The sequence below is a fragment of the Spea bombifrons genome, chromosome 7 (assembly GCF_027358695.1).
Source record: "Spea bombifrons isolate aSpeBom1 chromosome 7, aSpeBom1.2.pri, whole genome shotgun sequence".
Classification (NCBI taxonomy): domain Eukaryota; kingdom Metazoa; phylum Chordata; class Amphibia; order Anura; family Pelobatidae; genus Spea; species Spea bombifrons.
In genome coordinates this window covers 21,831,542-21,849,782 of record NC_071093.1, presented here as the reverse complement: position 1 = coordinate 21,849,782, position 18,241 = coordinate 21,831,542, and the positions used below count along the sequence as shown (strand labels likewise).

General features: G+C 40.9%; 2 protein-coding genes across 2 annotated transcripts in view; both read right to left on the bottom strand.

The window, feature by feature from the left end:
* Nucleotides 1–18,241, bottom strand: part of LOC128502141 (uncharacterized) — a 190,095-nt gene that overhangs the window by 104,967 nt on the left and 66,887 nt on the right. The gene's annotated exons all lie outside the window — the stretch shown is intronic.
* Nucleotides 7,007–18,241, bottom strand: part of PMM2 (phosphomannomutase 2) — a 141,201-nt gene continuing 129,966 nt past the window's right edge. The window contains exons 6-8 of the mRNA XM_053471868.1: nucleotides 9,049–9,124; nucleotides 8,838–8,953; nucleotides 7,007–7,190 (exon numbers count right to left, since the gene is read on the bottom strand). Coding sequence (XP_053327843.1) covers nucleotides 7,086–7,190; nucleotides 8,838–8,953; nucleotides 9,049–9,124 — 297 coding nt within the window. The 3' untranslated portion in view covers nucleotides 7,007–7,085. The remainder of the gene's footprint in view (nucleotides 7,191–8,837; nucleotides 8,954–9,048; nucleotides 9,125–18,241) is intronic.

The window sequence follows — 18,241 nt, the reverse complement described above, 5'->3', positions numbered from 1 at the left end:
TTGGCATAAGGGGAGCCGGATCGAAGAGGGCGGTCGCAAGGTGTATACATTAGTGTGATCAGAGACCAAGTAGGGGTGCAGAGTCGATAGGATAGAGGTCCCTATAAGAAGTTGTAGACATTTTAGTATGCATTAGATGTGAGCCGATAGGATAGAGGTCCCTATAGGACGTTTTAGTGTGCATTAGATCTGTATATAAACTAATAGATCGATTCTTTTTATATATTGTTGGACAGAGGGTCAGAACATTTCAATAAAGATAATGACGGATGCTCCTCATGTGTCAATTCCATGGACCTAGATCCATTTCACTGTAAAAAGTGTAAAAAATGTATTATGGGTGCAATAAATTATTTATTGAAGGTAATTGGTGTGTAATTATGTTATAAATATAATAAAATATTTATTGAAGATATTGGTGGTCATTATTTTGTGTTTATTCTAAAGAGAAAATTAAATAAATAAAGGTCAGTATTATGTATGGAGAGTAATAATAGATGGGAGCAAATCTGTATGTAAGTATGGGGTGTTTAAAATTGAATAAAATAAATTAAATACTTAAATGATTGTGATAAGAGGGCTATGTAAAAATACATTTCTGTTATATATGGTACTGCCTAAATGTGTGCAAGGATGTCCAGTTCCATGTTCAGTCCCGCATTTTTAAAGGTTTTTAGTTTAAAGATCCACTCTGTTTCTTTTTTAGACAGTCTTTCCACAGTACTACCTCCTCTCAAATGTTTGGGGACCCAATCGATGCCTATTATTTTAAATGTTTCTAATGAAAAAAGAGGGCATGTATTACAGTGTCTCGGAACGCTGTGTTTAAGATTTTTATTTCTAATATTGCCTAGGTGTTCTAGGATTCTCTCTTTCATAGGTCTTGTTGTCATCCCTACGTATTGTAGGCCACAGCCACACTGAAGTAAATATATCAAATTTTTAGACGAACAATTAATGAAATGTTTGATGTTGTATATCTGACCTGTTTTGTGTCCTGTAAAGTGATCAGTCTTTTTGGGGAGTGGGGCAGACATTTTGCATCGTCCACATTTGTGGAAACCGTTGGGCTTAACCCCTAGAAATGCGTGTGAATTTGTGTTGGGTTTTAATTTAGGAAGTACACTGGGGGCGAGCATAGTCTTTAAAGAACCTGTTTTTTTGAAGATGATTTGGGGTTTATCCGGCAGGACTTTCCCAAGAACCTCGTCATTTTTCAATATATGCCAATGTCTATTTAGTATTCTTTTTATTTGGTTGGCTTGTGTATTGTGTTTAGTGAAAAAAGAAAAACTGTAGTCTTTTTTCGTGTCTGTTTTTTTATTCTAGGGATCTAGAAGTTGTTGTCTGTTTATTCCTTGAGCTTGTTTTAGGCTACTTTTTAATGTTTCTATCGGGTATTGTTTGTAAATGAATTTTTGTGTTATCTCGTCAGCTTTTTTTCTAAAGTCATCATCTTTAGAGCAGTTCCTTCTTATTCGTGTGTATTGTCCTTTAGGGATATTGTATAGCCACTGTGGGTGGTGGCAGCTGATGTAATGAATGTACTCATTCCTGTCCGTGGGTTTTGTGTAATTCCTTGACAGAATCTGGTTGTTTTCCACAAACAATTCAACATCCAGGAACTCAATTTGTATTGATTGGATATTGGAGGTAAATTTCAAAATAAAGTTATTGTTGTTAATGTGTTTTATAAACTCTTGTAGTCTATCTTCAGTTCCTTTCCAGATGATAAGGATATCATCTATGTACCTTTAACAGAGCACCAGGTCTGCACCATATGGATTGTTATTCCAAACAGTTTTGTTCTCCCACTCTGCTACGAATAGATTTGCTTAGCTTGTCCTCAAACCAGAAGTAGCTGTATTTTAACATATGATCTATACAGTCCAGAATGAATGATTTTTGTTTGAAGTCCATATCTAAATCTCTAGTTAGAGTGTTTATCAATGGCTTTTATACCTTGTGCATGGTTTATAACGGTGTAAAGGGACGAAACGTCCATGGTGGCCCATAGCCACCCGGGAGACCACTGTATGTCTTTAAGAATGTTTAGTAAATGTGTGGTATCTTTTAAAAAGGCTGGAATATTTGGTACATACTTTTGTAGAAAATGGTCTACGTACTCTGACGTGTTGCAAGTTAGAGGTCTCCCTGGGGGTTTGTCATGGAGCTGGCTAGTTCGACCGACTACCTCTGCTATCTTATGCTCTCTTAGCCTGGGACAACACACTTTCCCCGGTTTCCCAGTCACTAGCCGAGATTCAGTGTAGGGTATAACATTAAGAACGCTTTATTGTACACAGACACAGGTATATATATCCATATAATCACATCCACACACAGAATGAGACATCTGAGTAACATAACCGCCCCCTTTAGCTGGGGGATTCAGGTCTCCCAGGAACAATAGGGGAGATAACGGGATTAGCCTCTGATATCTTCCACCGATAGTCAGGCTGGAGCCCTGGCTGGGCACCCTGTGGAGATAATCCTGTCTGGTACACATAGTGGGGCAGGAGGCTATTCTAGCCACCCAGCAGTTCCAAAAGTAAAACCTGTATGTCCTGGTACTGGGCCTGGCGGTGTGGGCGGCAGAGGGCAGCTTCTGGGCAATATGAAAAAGGGGTAAACATAGAAACTGGGTTCCAGGGGAACAGGTAGTTGGGCTGTATAATATCCACAGCGGTGTGCCTGAAGGGACAAGTCCGTCACAGGGTTCTTCCAGGTTCTTGTGTATTTTGGGCAAAAAATAGAACACTGGGATTTTGGGGTGTTCTGTCTTCAAATAGGAGTATTCTTTCTTATTTAGGACCCCAGAATTTAAGCCCTCCTCTAGTATCTCATATAATACTATACTGAAATCACTCGTGGGATCTTTGTTTAGTTTTTTGTATGTGATAGTGTCCCCCAATATTCTATTAGCTTCTTTAATATAGTACGTTCAGTCCATCACTACTATGGCTCCCCCTTTATCCGCTTGTTTGACTACTATGTCATGTTTTTCCTTAATATTCAGTATGGCTGATTGCTCGTCTTTACTTAGGTTAAATGATTTATGTTTTGGTGTTAATTTTTCCATATCTTTTAAAATTAGATCAGTGAATACTCCAATATGTTCGCTTTTTCACTGTACGGAAGAAATTTGGATTTAGGTTTAAGGTCAGTGTGGACAAATCCATTTTGGGATAAGCTATTAGTGTTATCCCTATATTCAATGGGTTTTTCTGATTTACTGAAAAATCTTTTAACGGTGAGTTTTCTCAGGTATTTTTGTGTATCCAAAAATAACTTGAATTGATTCGGGCCCTTCGCGGGGGCGAATTTAAGACCTTTCCTAAGGAGGCAAATTTCGTTTTGTATTAATTGTGTCTGTGATATATTTATGATGCCTTCTTCCTCCGGTGTTAATATCTGTTGGCATTTATTCTCCTTTCCTCTACCCCTCTGATCTCTTGTTCTTTTTGATATCTTCTCTTTTTCCACGGACTTTATTCTAGGGGATATAACGGTTTCTTAGTTCTATTGCCTCCCTCCGTGGGGGGGGTATCTTTTCTCTTTGTGCCACCCTTTCGGGATGGCTCCCTGTCTAAAAAAACCTGCTCTTGTTCTATATTCCGTTTTGGTCTGGTGAGTGGTTCTTCTTGTTCTGAGGATACCAATAAGGGGGGTGCTGACTTATGATCATCATATCGTGTCCTTAATCGTATGGGTGAAGTGGGACCTGTTCTGACATATTCTAGTTGTGATCTTGAATGTGTAGGAAAATTGGGATAAGTTCTATTGTGTTCATATCGTGTCTTTCTATTGTGTTGGGTTGCGTGATTTGGTCTCTGTCTTTCCCATCTATTTCTATAAGGTGCATAATAGTGATTATTTGTGGTTCTAAGAGTATGGATTCCTTTCTGCATGTCATCCTTATCTCTGAAAAATGTCCTCTTTTTATTATGAATGATTTCTTCTTCAATTTTACTTAATTTCCTTTCTATATTCGTCTTATTAGACATACTGTATTTGCTCGATTATAAGACGAGGTTTTTTTCAAATGCTCTGAAAAATACCCCTCATCTTATAATCAGGGTCGTCTTATAATCAGACCTCAAAGTCTGACTATGAGACGACTAATATCCAGATGTCCCGCAGCTGCAGGGGATCTGGATCCTCCTGTCTCAACCCCTCCGCCCCCACTTACCGGTACTTCAGAGTCCCCGGTGTGTAGACTCACGCTGCAGCCGGAAGGATGCGTGGCTAGCAGCGGGGGTTGTCTGCGTGCATCGCGCAGACATTCCCCGGCTGTCAGAGAGATCAGCTGTGTTTTCCATATATATAAAAGGGAAGTCCCAATTCATCATTATTTTTCACGTATTCTACTCCTCTTACTGGTTTTCAAGCTGGAAAGGAATCCGCTGGCTGTCTAGGCGTAATTTGACATACTCCCCCTGCCTGTTTGTCTTCTCTGATGTATTAGAGGCCATACTGATCTTTTGCTCTTTTGTTCATTTGCACACCTCACACTGATACACTTCTATATGTGGGTTTACTGCTGAACCTCGATTGTTATGTTCGGTTATTTGGAGCCTTACTGACCCCTTTTCTACAAGATACTGTAGACCTCACTCTTGTAATGGGCCTCTTGGGTCGTCTCTTCTCAAAATGTATAGGTATGCGTCTTACATGTTTTCCTCCGTTTATTCTTTTTGTGATGTATTATTCAGCTATATATGTACCCACTATGTACTTCCATTTGTAGCGTCCTGATCCTTTACCAATTTTCGGAGCCAGATCGCTTAATCTACACTCCTGTTTCGGGACTCGAGGACGGTCCCGACTCGCGTTATACATCGGCCTACTCGCCATCTCTGCATATTATCTTTAGCCATGTATGTTCCCTTTCTCTTTGGTATATTCTAGGTCGCGCATACATCACTCCCACCTCATTCATGGACTATGCTCTTGGTTTGCTTTATATGCTCATCTATGGATCAGGGTCGTTACAATATGTACTGTTCTGTTACCATCAACGGCATCATTATTGTATAAGATGTTACATGACCTTTGCCTGTAGGTACAAGATGACATTTGTTACCCTTGTTACTGTGATTTTGTACTGTTTTTTTTTACCAAATGTGCAATAAACGGAGAATTGAAAAAAAAAAAAAAGGATTTAACTACGCAGTACTAGTAGTTTCTGTTACATAAGATTTTTTTATGTTTTAAGATGAGAATGGTTTTGCTATTCTGTAAAAATGATCAACAGCTTGGCCTTATTGATTTTCGTCTCCTGATACTCTTCTGAGTTTTTCTGACCGTTAGTACTCTTTTTGAGGTAGCTATACGCAGGTCTAGTTACAAAACCTTATATATATATGCAGGTCTTTGTTTATAATCTGGGGCAGACCCAGAGACTGAAGCTAGACTTCATATCGAGACTGACTGGTATGTTTATTTTTATTTTTTATGCATATTCTCAGTCCTTTCTTATAATTGTACTCACGATTTCATCTATTGAATGTGAGACCTATCCACATGTATAAAATTGAAATGTGGTAACTTATCACTTAGGGTGGAGAATAACCTCTTTTTAAGACATTACATGGGAGGAAAGGTGTGAACCCATCAAAATGGCACTAGGGGTCCCGGCTTTGGAAGACCATCTCCAGCAAACCCAATCTACTTGGGTGCAAATCCAGGAGGCTATAGAACGCTCCAGGCCAACCATCAATGCCTACCCACACTCTTTTACCAGGTAGAGGAGAGGGTTTTAACTCAATCTTCACCTCCGTGTGCCATCCCAAAAAAGTAAAAAACGGGTCCCTCGATACGTGGGTTCCTTCTGTATCATCCAGAGTTTAAACCTGTAGCTCACTCCCTGGACCTCCCTCCTAACATGCTTATCAACGTCTTACATGTATGCCTGTTGAAACCCCTGGGTGAAACTGATTCACCACAACCACGCCTCATCCTTATTCTGTCACTGTAGACAACCATGAGGAAAATTAGGTTCTTGCCATCATTGATTCTCAAATATTTTATGGGCACCTCCAGTATCTGGTCCACTGGAAGGGTTACAGTCGAGAAAAACCTTTCAATCTGTTACCACGGTTATCCACCTGTCTTTGCCTTTCAGGCTATTTAACAGCTAAGGCTTGTCTCCTCCTTGTTTGTTCCGGCTACCAAGTGCGTTCCTTAGTATCCTGTGTTCCTGTGTATACCTGGCTTCGCCTGACTTTCCTTCTGGCTCCTGTTCCTCAACATCCCTACCTTGACTTTGCTGATCTCGGTCCTCCTACCCCGGCTGGACTGATTACTGTCTTTGGCTACTGAATCTGTCTTATTTTGGAGATCATGATTTTGTTACCTTGCCTTTGCCTTAATATTTTCTATTTTCTGTGTCTGTCTGCTCCCTTACAATATGCAGCCTCTGATGTCTATGTCCCCTCCCTTCATTCCATGCCCGATTTCCTCAGAAGACTGGACCCTTCCCCGGGCCATGTGGAGTTGATAATAGTGGGGTACTGTCAGGGTTACTCAACTGATGCCTAACAAGTAGCCTTTTTCTTCACTATGGCAGACTTACTCAGCTGAAGTTTAATCAACTGCCTTTCAATCTCTGTTACCACGGTTATCCACCTGTCTTTGCCTTTCAGGCTATTTAACAGCTAAGGCTTATTTCCTCCTTGTTTGTTCCGGCTACCAAGTGCGTTCCTTAGTATCCTGTGTTCCTGTGTATACCTGGCTTCGCCTGACTTTCCTTCTGGCTACTGTTCCTCAACATCCCTACCTTGACTTTGCTGATCTCGGTCCTCCTACCCCGGCTGGACTGATTACCGTCTTTGGCTACTGAATCTGTCTTATTTTGGGGATCACGATTTTGTTACCTTGCCTTTGCCTTAATAAAGGGGCCTTAATATTTTCTATTTTCTGTGTCTGTCTGCTCCCTTACAATATGCAGCTATTGTTAAACTAAAAACAAAATAAAATCTGGCTTAAAAATGATTTCCACATATTAGTATACAATGAAGGATTTTATTAATATAAGAGGATGATATTATATCCAGAAAATCCTTATAGTAAACATAGACTCTTCACTGCAAAAATAACTCTCTACAGATTCTCTGTGTCTCTTCTGGAGATGTCACTGAATGTCCAATTGTTCTGGTGTCATTATAGATTTCATAGTCATTTCCACCCTAAAGAAGAAACACAAATTAAAAAAGGTGAATTTTAACAAACTATTATTTGTAATTTTACTATTTTATCATTTTTAAATGTGTTTATTAAAATGACCTATACCTTCTGGGGTTTTGTAGCAGAGAAAGAAGGACTGAGGATCTGTGGCAAAACTAGCATGACCCTTCCTAAACTCCACTCCCTCTCTCATCAAACCAAAAGTACAAAGGTAGGGGACCATTTATCTTTTGTCAAAAATAACTTAATGTGGCTTGTAGCACCAACAATATAACATAGTAGACTTGTGCAAATGGACCAAAAATGTTCCAGACAAGTTTTTCATTTAGTTGTTTGTCCATTTGTTTTCAGATAACTACCGTATTTGCTCGATTATAAGAGCAAATGCTCTGAAAAATACCCCTCGTCTTATAATCGGGGTCGTCTTATAATCAGACCTCAAATAGGTCTGACTATGAGACGACTAAGACCCAAATCCCCCGCAGCTGCAGGGATCCTCCTGTCCCCCCTCCCCCGCTTACCGGTACTTCTGAGCCCCCGGTGTGCAGCTGGGGCAGCGTGTAGATGTCTACGCGATTCGTGTAGACAACTTCCGCTGCAGCAGGAAGGAGGTGTGGCTAGCAGCGGGGGTTGTCTGCCGCACCGGTGCGGGGAACTCTGATCTCTGACAGACGGGGAAGGTCTGCGCGATGGACGCAGACAACCCCCGCTGCTAGCCACGCCTCCTTCCGGCTGCAGCGGAAGTGCGTGGGAACTTCACGCTGCCCCGGCTGCATGACAAGGAAGTCAGAAGCACCGGTAGGTTTGGGGGGGCGGGGGAGTGTTAAATGGGGGGCATAAGGCATTTCTGGAGGCAGAGTGATCTGTGAAATGCCTTTTAACCCCCTTAATGCCACTCTGCCTCCAGAAATGCCTTTTTAACCCTCTATACGCCACTCTGCCTCCTGAATGCCTTAAACCACCCCATATATGCCACTCTTCCCCATAATATGCCTTTTAACCCTCTAAATGCCAGAGTGGCATTTAGGGGTATAAGGCATTTCTGGAGGCAGAGTGGCATATAGGGTTAAAAGGCATATCATGGGGCACAGTGGCATCTATATGGTATAAGGCATTTCTGGGGCAGATGTGCATAACTGGGCGGCAGGTTGGAAAATAGAAGGAAATAAAACCAAAATATTTTTCTCAATCATAGCTTTTATTAAAAAAAATAGTTTAGATGAATTAACATTTACTGGTAAAACTTTTTTCCTATAGGGTTGTCTTATATTCAGGCTTTTTCTTTTATTCCTAAATTAATATTCAGATTTGGGGGGTCGTCTTTTTAATTGAGCAAATACGGTAGTTTCCTGTAGAATCCTCCCAGCATTTGCAAAGGTGACACAACATAAATTTAACGGGTCTTGAATGCTGTCACACTCATGATGGCTGGAGTGTCAATTCAATGACCCAGATGGGACAATAGGCTTAGTTGTGAACAGATGGGAACTTTTTTTAAACTGTGAAAACTTGTGCACCACAGCATTTTGTGAAAAATGTAAGTATGACTTAATAGCTCCAAACACTTAAGACACATGCCCTAAAAATGACTAATCATATCATACATGCATGAACTTCTAGAAAATGCATCTTATACAGCAATTACTCACCTGGTCTGTTTTATCCCCAAAGAAGTATATTTTTGAAAATCCATCATTTTTTAGGATTGTCAAGCAGTAGGTTTTATCCCAGCCTCTGGGGAATACATCAAAACTTATCTGTCCTCCTTTTATTGAAACATGAGACATTTAATAAGACACATTTAAAATAATTTTAGTTTTAACTTTTGTCAAAATGATCGCATTTAAGAATGTTTCATACCTATTGAAAATGTTAGTCCTTTTCCTTCAAATTCTTTCTGTAAGTCCGCTACAAACTTGTCCCTAAAATGTTCCCTCTAAAAAAAAAAGAAAATGCTTAGGTTTCACACAAATACGCAAAATAAATGCTTAAAATATGAACTGTAGGTCAATTTAAACAACTTGATTTGGAATTATCTCACTGAAGTAAATTATTATTATGATTTATTGTTTTATATAGTGCCAACAAATTCTGTAGCGCTGTACAATGGGTAGACAGGACATAACAAGTAGTATATAACATAACAATTTGAATTACAGATAGGGATGCACCAATATATCGGTGGCCGAAACCTATCAGCCGAAAATAGCACAAAAATCGGCAAAATACCAAAATAAAAAAAAAAAAAAACGTCCGAAAATAATCATGCACAGGGGCCCTGCTGTTTACCTCTGTGTTGTTGAGGGGACGCAGGAACCCAGCAGAGTCACGTGAATGTACATCACTTCACATGACTTTGCTCCGTTCCTGTTTCCCTGTCCCGACAAGAGAAGTTCACACAGAGTGCGAGCAACGCAGAAGGAAAGGGCTGCCCCTTCGGAAGTCTGCGAATGGCACTGGAAGATCTGCAGTTCAGGTAAGGGTGGGGGAGAGTGTATGAACCAGTATGCGTGAATGAGGGAATGAATGTTTGTGAATGAGTAAATTAATTAATATGTGTGTGATAGCATGGGTGTGTAAGTGGGGGGGCAGGGCACAGGGAGGCTGTAAGTGATGTGCATGTATTGGCTGCTTGTGCATGATAGGAGTGTGATTGCTATATTAAATATATATGATTGCTAACAGCAATCACACTCAGGTCTGGACTGGGATACCGGGAAATTTCTGCAGGCCGCTTTAACTTCATTAGGCTGCCAGCGGAGGCGGTCTTACAGCTGCACAACGGCTGCTTTGAACTTCGCGGCCGGGTGGCCACTTTGAAGACGTGAGGTTCAAGGGGGCGGGCTCACAGAAGGTGTTCCTTGTGACAAGGAGAGGGTCGTCACATCGGACGAGAGCAGGAAAAAAGAAAAAACAAAAATGTGAGTATTACCAAAAAATAGTTAGGGGTTATAGGAAAGCAGACCCATATTCAAGGGAGGAGGGTGGCTGGGGGTAATACACCTGGCAGTGAGGGCATCACATTAACCAATTAAAAAGGGGTGGGGGCATCAAACAAGGGAGGGGGTTGGCTGGAGCATCACATAAATCAATACACAAGAGTGTGGGGGCATTAATGCACAATCAATAGTAAAGGGGCCTGGTTGGGACATCAATACAAAAGGGGCAATTAATGACAAAGCAGTGTAGAAAATGCTTCAGTGTGGCAGAGCCTGTCCTGTGTGTGTGTGTTTGGGTGTCGGTGTGGCAGAGCCTGGCGTGTATTTGGTTATCTGTTTCCTGGCACTTTACTTTCTGTAGGAATAAATTGAACACATTTAATTTTTACTTTTCCAGAGATAGAACGCCCTTCTGAATTTGTAATCACTTCAGAGGCTCAGAAATCAGTGAGAGGAAAAGTAAAGGTTTTGTTATTTACTCTATTTCAGTCAGCATGTCTTATAAAAAAGGATTAGTGGCACTAAATTGTGGCTTCGGGAGTCCAGTGTATGATTACTTTTTTAAGTGTACTAAGGTACTCCCAATCCCATCAGATAAGGTTCTATCTCATTCATCTGCTGAGCTCTGATGTTATCTTTATCCAGTACAAATGGATGGTGAGGAGTTCCCAGGTACTTATTTGGGCCTTTTAACACTTTTGGTTCCTGCAATTTTAATAATAATTTTATATAGTTTTAAAAAACACACTCCTATCATGCCCAGGCATATCCAGATTCCATGGATCAGAGGTTGCCAGCTGACACCAAGGAATATAGAGGAATATATATAGAGGAAGCACCCATTGTAAAATATATCAAAATGTAATCAAGTCCATAGACCATAAAATCAAAACAAGAGGTACATAAACAGGCATAGGGTAGAAACACAGGCTAGATGCTTAACGAGTTTCGCACGAGGAAGTGCGTAATCATAAGCAGCCTGCTCTATAACCAAACACACAACCTTTATATACAAAAAAACAAATAAAAGCATTTAAGTAGTAAAGATGAAACAGGTGTGTAATTGGATAAGCGGATGGGAGTGATAGCTCTTAACAAGTGCATTTGTAGAGGAAACTGAAAATGCATATAGAGATTTAAGTTTAAATCTCCTCCCACAAAACAATGACACCCTTTATATCCCAAACCATGCAAAGATAAGGGAAACATTGAAAGGACAAAAAACTATAGAGCAGCTATACAGCAAAATGCTATTATCATGAAACAAATCAATACAATTGTTGCAAGCGTTTTATAAGGGAGTAATGCATAAAGTAAAAGCAAAAATCAAGTTAACCCCTTAAGGACAATGGGGGGTCCCTAAACCCATTGAAAACAATGCATTTTTAGCCCGTACAGGCTTTGTCATTAAGGGGTTTAATAATATTAAATACAGCACAAAAACAAAAGCTTACAACACCTGGTATTTCCAGGCAGTCGCCCATCCAGGTACTAACCAGGTCTGACGCTGCTTAGCTTCCAAGATCAGACAATTCCTCAGGGCCTTAACTCGCAATATGAAGTTCGCTGTTATACTGGTTAGAATCATTCTTTATCCAACTTAACATAGGTTGAAAATTAAAAAAAAAAAAATAATGTTCAAAAATGTTTAAAAATAATAAAAAAAAAATATGGTAACATGTAAAAATACCCACTGTCACCATAAAAAAGTAAATACGTTTTTAATGAGCAAGCCCTACAATTCTTTATCTTCACAAAAATTCCTGCATAAAAAGAGTTAAAATATTGGCATTATAAATGCCCATGGGGTGTCTAGTTTTAAAAAATGTATGAGTTGATGGGGTAAATCGAATTGGCCAGGTTGAAAGATGTCCCAAATATGGAACATGGGGGCAGTAGGATCAGATGTCTAAATGGCAATAAAAATATATACCTCACAAAGGCGGCCTTTTACCTCCCAAATAACCCAACAAACCCATGCATGCGGGGTATCACTGCGCTCACAAGATGTTGCTGAACACATATTGGGGTGTTGTTTGACATGGACATATACCAGGAGCTGTAAATTTATACCTGGAGTACAGTGTGTGAAAAAAATACAAAAAAAATATTTACTACCATAAAGTTTGTCAAAGCCTAATGGTAGAGCAAGTGCATGGAAATGGTTAAAATACCAGCATTTGAAATACCTTGGGGTGTCTAGTTTTTAAAAATATATGGTTTGATGGGGTAAATTTCATTGGCCGGCTTCAAAGATACCCGAAATAGCACATAGGGCAGAATGACCAGCTTTGGGGAAAAAATGGTTTTGAAATAGCAAAACGCTACTGGTACTTATTGCCCCATAACATGCAGAAAAAAAGCAAAAAAAACCCCATAAAAACATTGGGTATTTCTAAACTCAGGACAAATAGTACAATCTATTTAGCAGGTTTTTTCATTAGTTTGTGCAGATGAGTAAAGGTTTTTTGTTTAAAAAGTGAGAAAAGGTAATTTTTAACAAAAAATCACCATTATTTTATCATTTTTTATAGTAAATTAGATATGATAAAAATAATAGTATCTAAAGAAAGCCCTTATTGTCCTGCAAAAAACAATATATAATATGTGTGGGAGCATGAAATGAGAAAGAAGAAAATCACAGCTAAACAGTATGTAAATGGTAAAAAGTTAAAGGTAGAGAATGTTGGTACATTATCTGAAACTGGAAATATGGTTAGTGAGGACAGAGAGAAAGCCGACACCTTAAAAGCTTTATTTCCTTCTGTTTATACCAAGGAAGAGCCAATGACAGAGCCCCTGCTGGCTAATTTTAAGGAACCGTTGCAGCAAACACGGGATTGGCTGACACAAGAAAAAGTGCTCAAGCAATTAAATACTGTTAAGGTAGACAAGGCCCCTGGACCGGATGGTATACACCCAAGGGTACTGAAGGAGTTAAGCCTAACTCTGGCCCAACCATTATTACTAATCTTTAGGGATTATTTCAGCTCGGGCATTGTTCCATTAGATTGGCGCAAGGCAGATGCGGTTCTGCATAAAAGGCTACTCTAAATTAACAGAAATAGGCTTGGGGCAAATGTCTGTATGTGGATCAGAAATTGGCTAAAAGATAGAACGCAGAGGGTTGTTGTGAATGGTTGTTTCTCAGCCTATACGCAGATATTAATTGGAGTGCCTCAGGGGTCTGTCCTCAGTCCTCTTCTTTGAGAGCCATGTCACAGTTTTTGCTGATTAGGCCGGGTAATTCAGACTAATCTTGATGTTTCTTCTTTGCAGTATATCAAAGAGAGGGGCGCATGAACATGTAGAGAAAATCAAAACACAAATAATAGTGTAATAAGTTCAAATATAGGTGAAAGATAACTTGGAAAGATGCTCATCAATAAGAACTCTTTATTCTTCTTAGTATCTGTACTGTAGATAAACAAACCACAAAAGGAAGGGATTCTTTACAGTGAGGACAATAAAGGTATGGAATTCACTTCCAAGGGAGGTGGTGTTATCCAATACATTAGATACCTTCAAAAGGGGCCTCGATATTTTCTTAGAAAAGCATGACATACAAGGATATAAATAGAATTTTGAGCTTCTTGATCCAAGAAGAAATCCGATTGCCTCTTGGAGTCAAGAAGGAATTGTTTCCCCCCCTGATGGCAGAGTTCGAAGTAGCTTAATTAGGGTTTTTTCCCTTCTTTTGGATCAAGAATAGGAAGGTTAGGTAGAAGGGTTGAACTTGATGGACATTTTAAAAGAGCCATTGTCCCACAATATACTACGAGTAAGAAACAGTATTGTCCTTAAGGGGTTAAATGCTTTTATTTGTTTTTTTTTTTATATAAAGGTTGTGTATTTGGTTATAGAGCAGGCTGCTTATGGTTAAGCACTTCCTCGTGCGAAACATGTTAAGCATCTACCCTGTGTTTCTACCCTGTGCCTGTTTATGTACCTCTTGTTTTGATTTTATGGTCTATGGATTTGATAAAATTTTGATATATTTTACAACGGATGCTTCCTCTCTATTCCTTGGTGTCAACTGGCAACCTCTGATGCATTGTACCTAGTGGATTTCTGCACCGTATCCCGCAGGCTTCAGCACCCATTGGGAGAGAGATCACTACACTTCAGGTCTGGAGCTACTCCTAACTTTGTTTTTTTTGCTATATCCAGATTCCAGCATGTACTGGCTGACTTGACATGATAGGAGTGTGGTTGCTAACAGCAATTACACTCCTATGATACCCAGGATCCAACATGTACTGGCTGCCTGAGCATGATAGCAATTGTTAGCAACCATGCTCCTAACAGCTAACATCAATCGCACTCCTATCATGCCCAGGTTCCAGCATGTACTGGCTGCCTGGTCATTATATGAGTGTGATTGATGTTAGCTGTTAGCAGTTGCTCTTAGCAATCACAGCCCTAACATGTTCAGGCAGCCAATACATGCTGGACTCTGGGCATGATAGGAGTGTTGTGTTCATGAACATGAACCTTTATTGGAAGCTCTGGATTGCTTTTGGGCTGCCTGGGCATGGAAGTGTAATTGTTAACAGTCAGCAATCACGCTCCTATCATGCCAAGACACCATGTATATGAAAATATATAAATATAAAATTATGATTAATAATGGCAATTAAACTCCTATAATGCCTGGGCATTATAGCAGTCAGAGTGATTGAATGACACCATGTATATGAAATGTGGGGATAGGCTTGTTGGATATGATCACACTCCTATCATGCCCAGGCTCTAGCATGTACTGGCTGCCTGGGCATGATACGAGTGTGATTGATGTTAGCTGTTAGCAATTGATGTTAGCAATCACAGCCCTAACATGTTAAGGCAGTCAGTACGTGTTAGACTCTGGGTATGATAGAAATGTTCCTGTCACGGTCCTGTCCGGAGCGCATCGCTGGGGTGCTTGCGGCGTCACGCTCCCGTTCGGAGCGCGTCGCCTAAGTACCCGCTGCACCGCAATCTCGTACGGAGCGTGTTGCCTGAGTACCCACGGCGTCACGGTCCCGTCCGGGATGCGTCGCCTGGGTGCTCGTGGCGTTGCGCTCGTGTTCGCAGTACATCTCCCGAGTACCCGCGGGTAGTGGGTACTCGGCACTTACCCCATCAAGGTCTCTGCAGCGCCGCTGTGTCCTCATACAAGGCGCTTCACAAGAAGGAACCGCCGCAAACTGAAGGACGCTGCACGCCACGCCCCCCTTCCAATCCCACACGGTCCATTGGACGTCGTCACGGTTGGGGGAGGGTTCTAGAAATGGCGGCTGGTTTAAAAACTGAGCACTGATACCTGTTCAGTGCTCAGTTGTTCTAACGACTAAGCTGTATACGTACCTCTTACTGGTGTTCTCTGCTGGATGCCTGTTGCCGACCATGGCATGTATATTGACCTCGTTGACCTCTCTGCTCCTGACCCGGATCGCCTGACTATTCTCTGCCTGATAACTGGACTATGGTATCTGTTCCACTGTGCTGTCAACTCTGCTCCTTCCCAGGAGTCCTCCTTACCTGTTGGGAACACTAAAGAGACCGATACCTTATTCCCTGCATCCTGGTTTCCTCACCTGTTCAAATTTAATAGTTCCGTTCATGAACATGAACCTTATTGGAAGTTCTGGATCGCTTTTGGGATAGGATCACACTCCTATCATGCCCAGGCAGCCAGTACATGCTGGAACCTGGGCATGACAGGATTGTGATCCTATCCCAAAAGCCTGAAACTTCCAATAAAGGTTCATGTTTGCGAAAAGATGGGGAAGGTGTTTGGTCTTTGATGTCATCCTGGTGTTTAGTAAACAATATTCTAAGGATGTTGTCATCCTTGCGTAAAAGTTAATTATAAGGGAACAGAGTGTTCATCATAGGTTACACTAGGTCCTGTAAAATCACCTCATACTTATTGTGTGTGATCCTATCATACTCAGATTCCACATTCCAGCATGTACTTTTTTCAGATTCGCTCTTGCTGTTATCACTGCACTACCCAGCAAAGGGCATTCATAGAAACATGGAAAGTGACGGCAGATAAGAACCATTTGGCCCATCCAGTCTGCCCAATAGAAACCTGTCAGCGGTGTGGAAATATTTCCAAGTTTTGGATAAGGACATCAAATTTGTAAAGCCTTGCTGCCTAAATAAGCAAGGGGTGGTGGGGATAGGAGGTAGGGTTCAATTAGAGGTCAGCAATAGAGTTCAATGTAAAGTTGAAAAGTTCATGAGTGCTTCTTTAAATAAAAAGAAAATCCTGCTGGAATGCAAAAAAAAAAAAAAAAAAAAAAAAAAAAAAAGCTAAATTAAAAGTCCACGTCCTATTTATTCCAACAATAAGTGTTTGTGGTTACAATATCCCTTACAACTACATGCAATCTGCAATGTTTGTTCAGCAGAAATTTCGAGAGGAGATACAGTGCCTAGGAGCTTTTCTACGACAGGTTTGATACACCACCTGAAAACACGACATCCAATTCAACATACAGAGTACATTAATGTAACAAAGCTACTCCAACACCATCTGTTGCCACAGAAATTTGCTAGTGATAGTGCCAAAGCACATGGCATCACGGAAAAAGTCATGGAATTTATTGCCTTAGATGACCAGCCATTCTCTGTTGTGGAGGACATTGGATTCCGTAGGCTCATAGAACATATCGAGCCAAGTTACACACTGCCAAGCAGATGCTTTTTTGCTCAAACCTGTCTACCCGAAATGTTTGAGCATATTGCAAAACACATTCATGAGCTCATGATCACAGATATCCCAGCTTTAAGTTTTACCACAGATATTTGGAGCTCAGATGTAAACTCAACAAGCATGCTTAGTTTAACAGCACAGTGGGTAGACGCCAATTTTAAATTGCAACTTATTTTGCTTAACGCAAAATAACCCCTTCCCTTGCTCAATTGACCCCTTCAATGCCACGATTGTGTATGACTCCATCACAGTAGGGCTGCAACTAACGATTATTTTCATAATCGATTAGTTGGCCGATTATTTTGTCGATTAATCGATTAATCAGATAAAAAAAATGAATGTAAATTTTTCATTTATTTAAAATAATTTAATAAACAAACGATGTTAAATACAAACAGCAGAATAAAAAACACTTTGATAAAATGCATTTCTTGTCTTTATTTCCCAACCAGCCCCCCCAATTTATGCACATTTGAGCCCAGGCTTGCCATGCTGCCTCCCACATATGCCACTCCACGCTGCCTCCCACATATACCGCTCCACGCTGCCTCCCACATATACCACTCCATGCTGACTCCCACATATACCACTCCACGCTGCCTCCCACATATGCCACTCCACGCTGCCTCCCACATGCCACGCTGCCTCCCACATATGCCACTCCACGCTGCCTCCCACATATGCCACTCCACTGTACCCCCACATATGCCACTCCACGCTGCCTCCAAAATATGCCACTGCCACGCTGCCTCCCACATATGCCACTCCACCCCCACATATGCCACTGTGCCTGATACGCCTTATACCCCCTGATACACCACTCCATCCTCCCCAGACATGCCACGCTGCCCTCCCTACATATGCCACTCCACTCTACCCCAGATATGCCACTGTGGCCCCAGATATGCCTTATACACCCTGATACACCACTCCGTCCTCCCCAGACATGCCACACTGCCCTCCCCACATATGCCTTATATAATGTATATGCCTTATACCCCCAGATATGTCACTCTGTCCTCCCCAGATATGCCTTATACCCCCGATATCTCATAGTCCCCCCAGAGAGTCACAGACCTGTTCACATCACACTGACACCATACTTTTCTAAATAAGTACTGGGTTAATCTTCACTGCCCCCAGGATTTAGATTCCCCTTAGTTTGCCCCCCTTTATCTCTAACTGCACCTTAAGTTAACTTTATTAAATTAATCAAATTAACCCTCAGTCCTCATCATTAAATTAACCCTAAACACCCCATTAACCATAACTACCGCTAAATTAACCCTAAACACCCCATCAACCACAGCATCCCCTAAATTAACCCTAAACACCCCATTAACCATAACTGCCTCGAAATTAACCCTAAACACCCCATTAACCACAGCATCCCCTAAATTAACCCTAA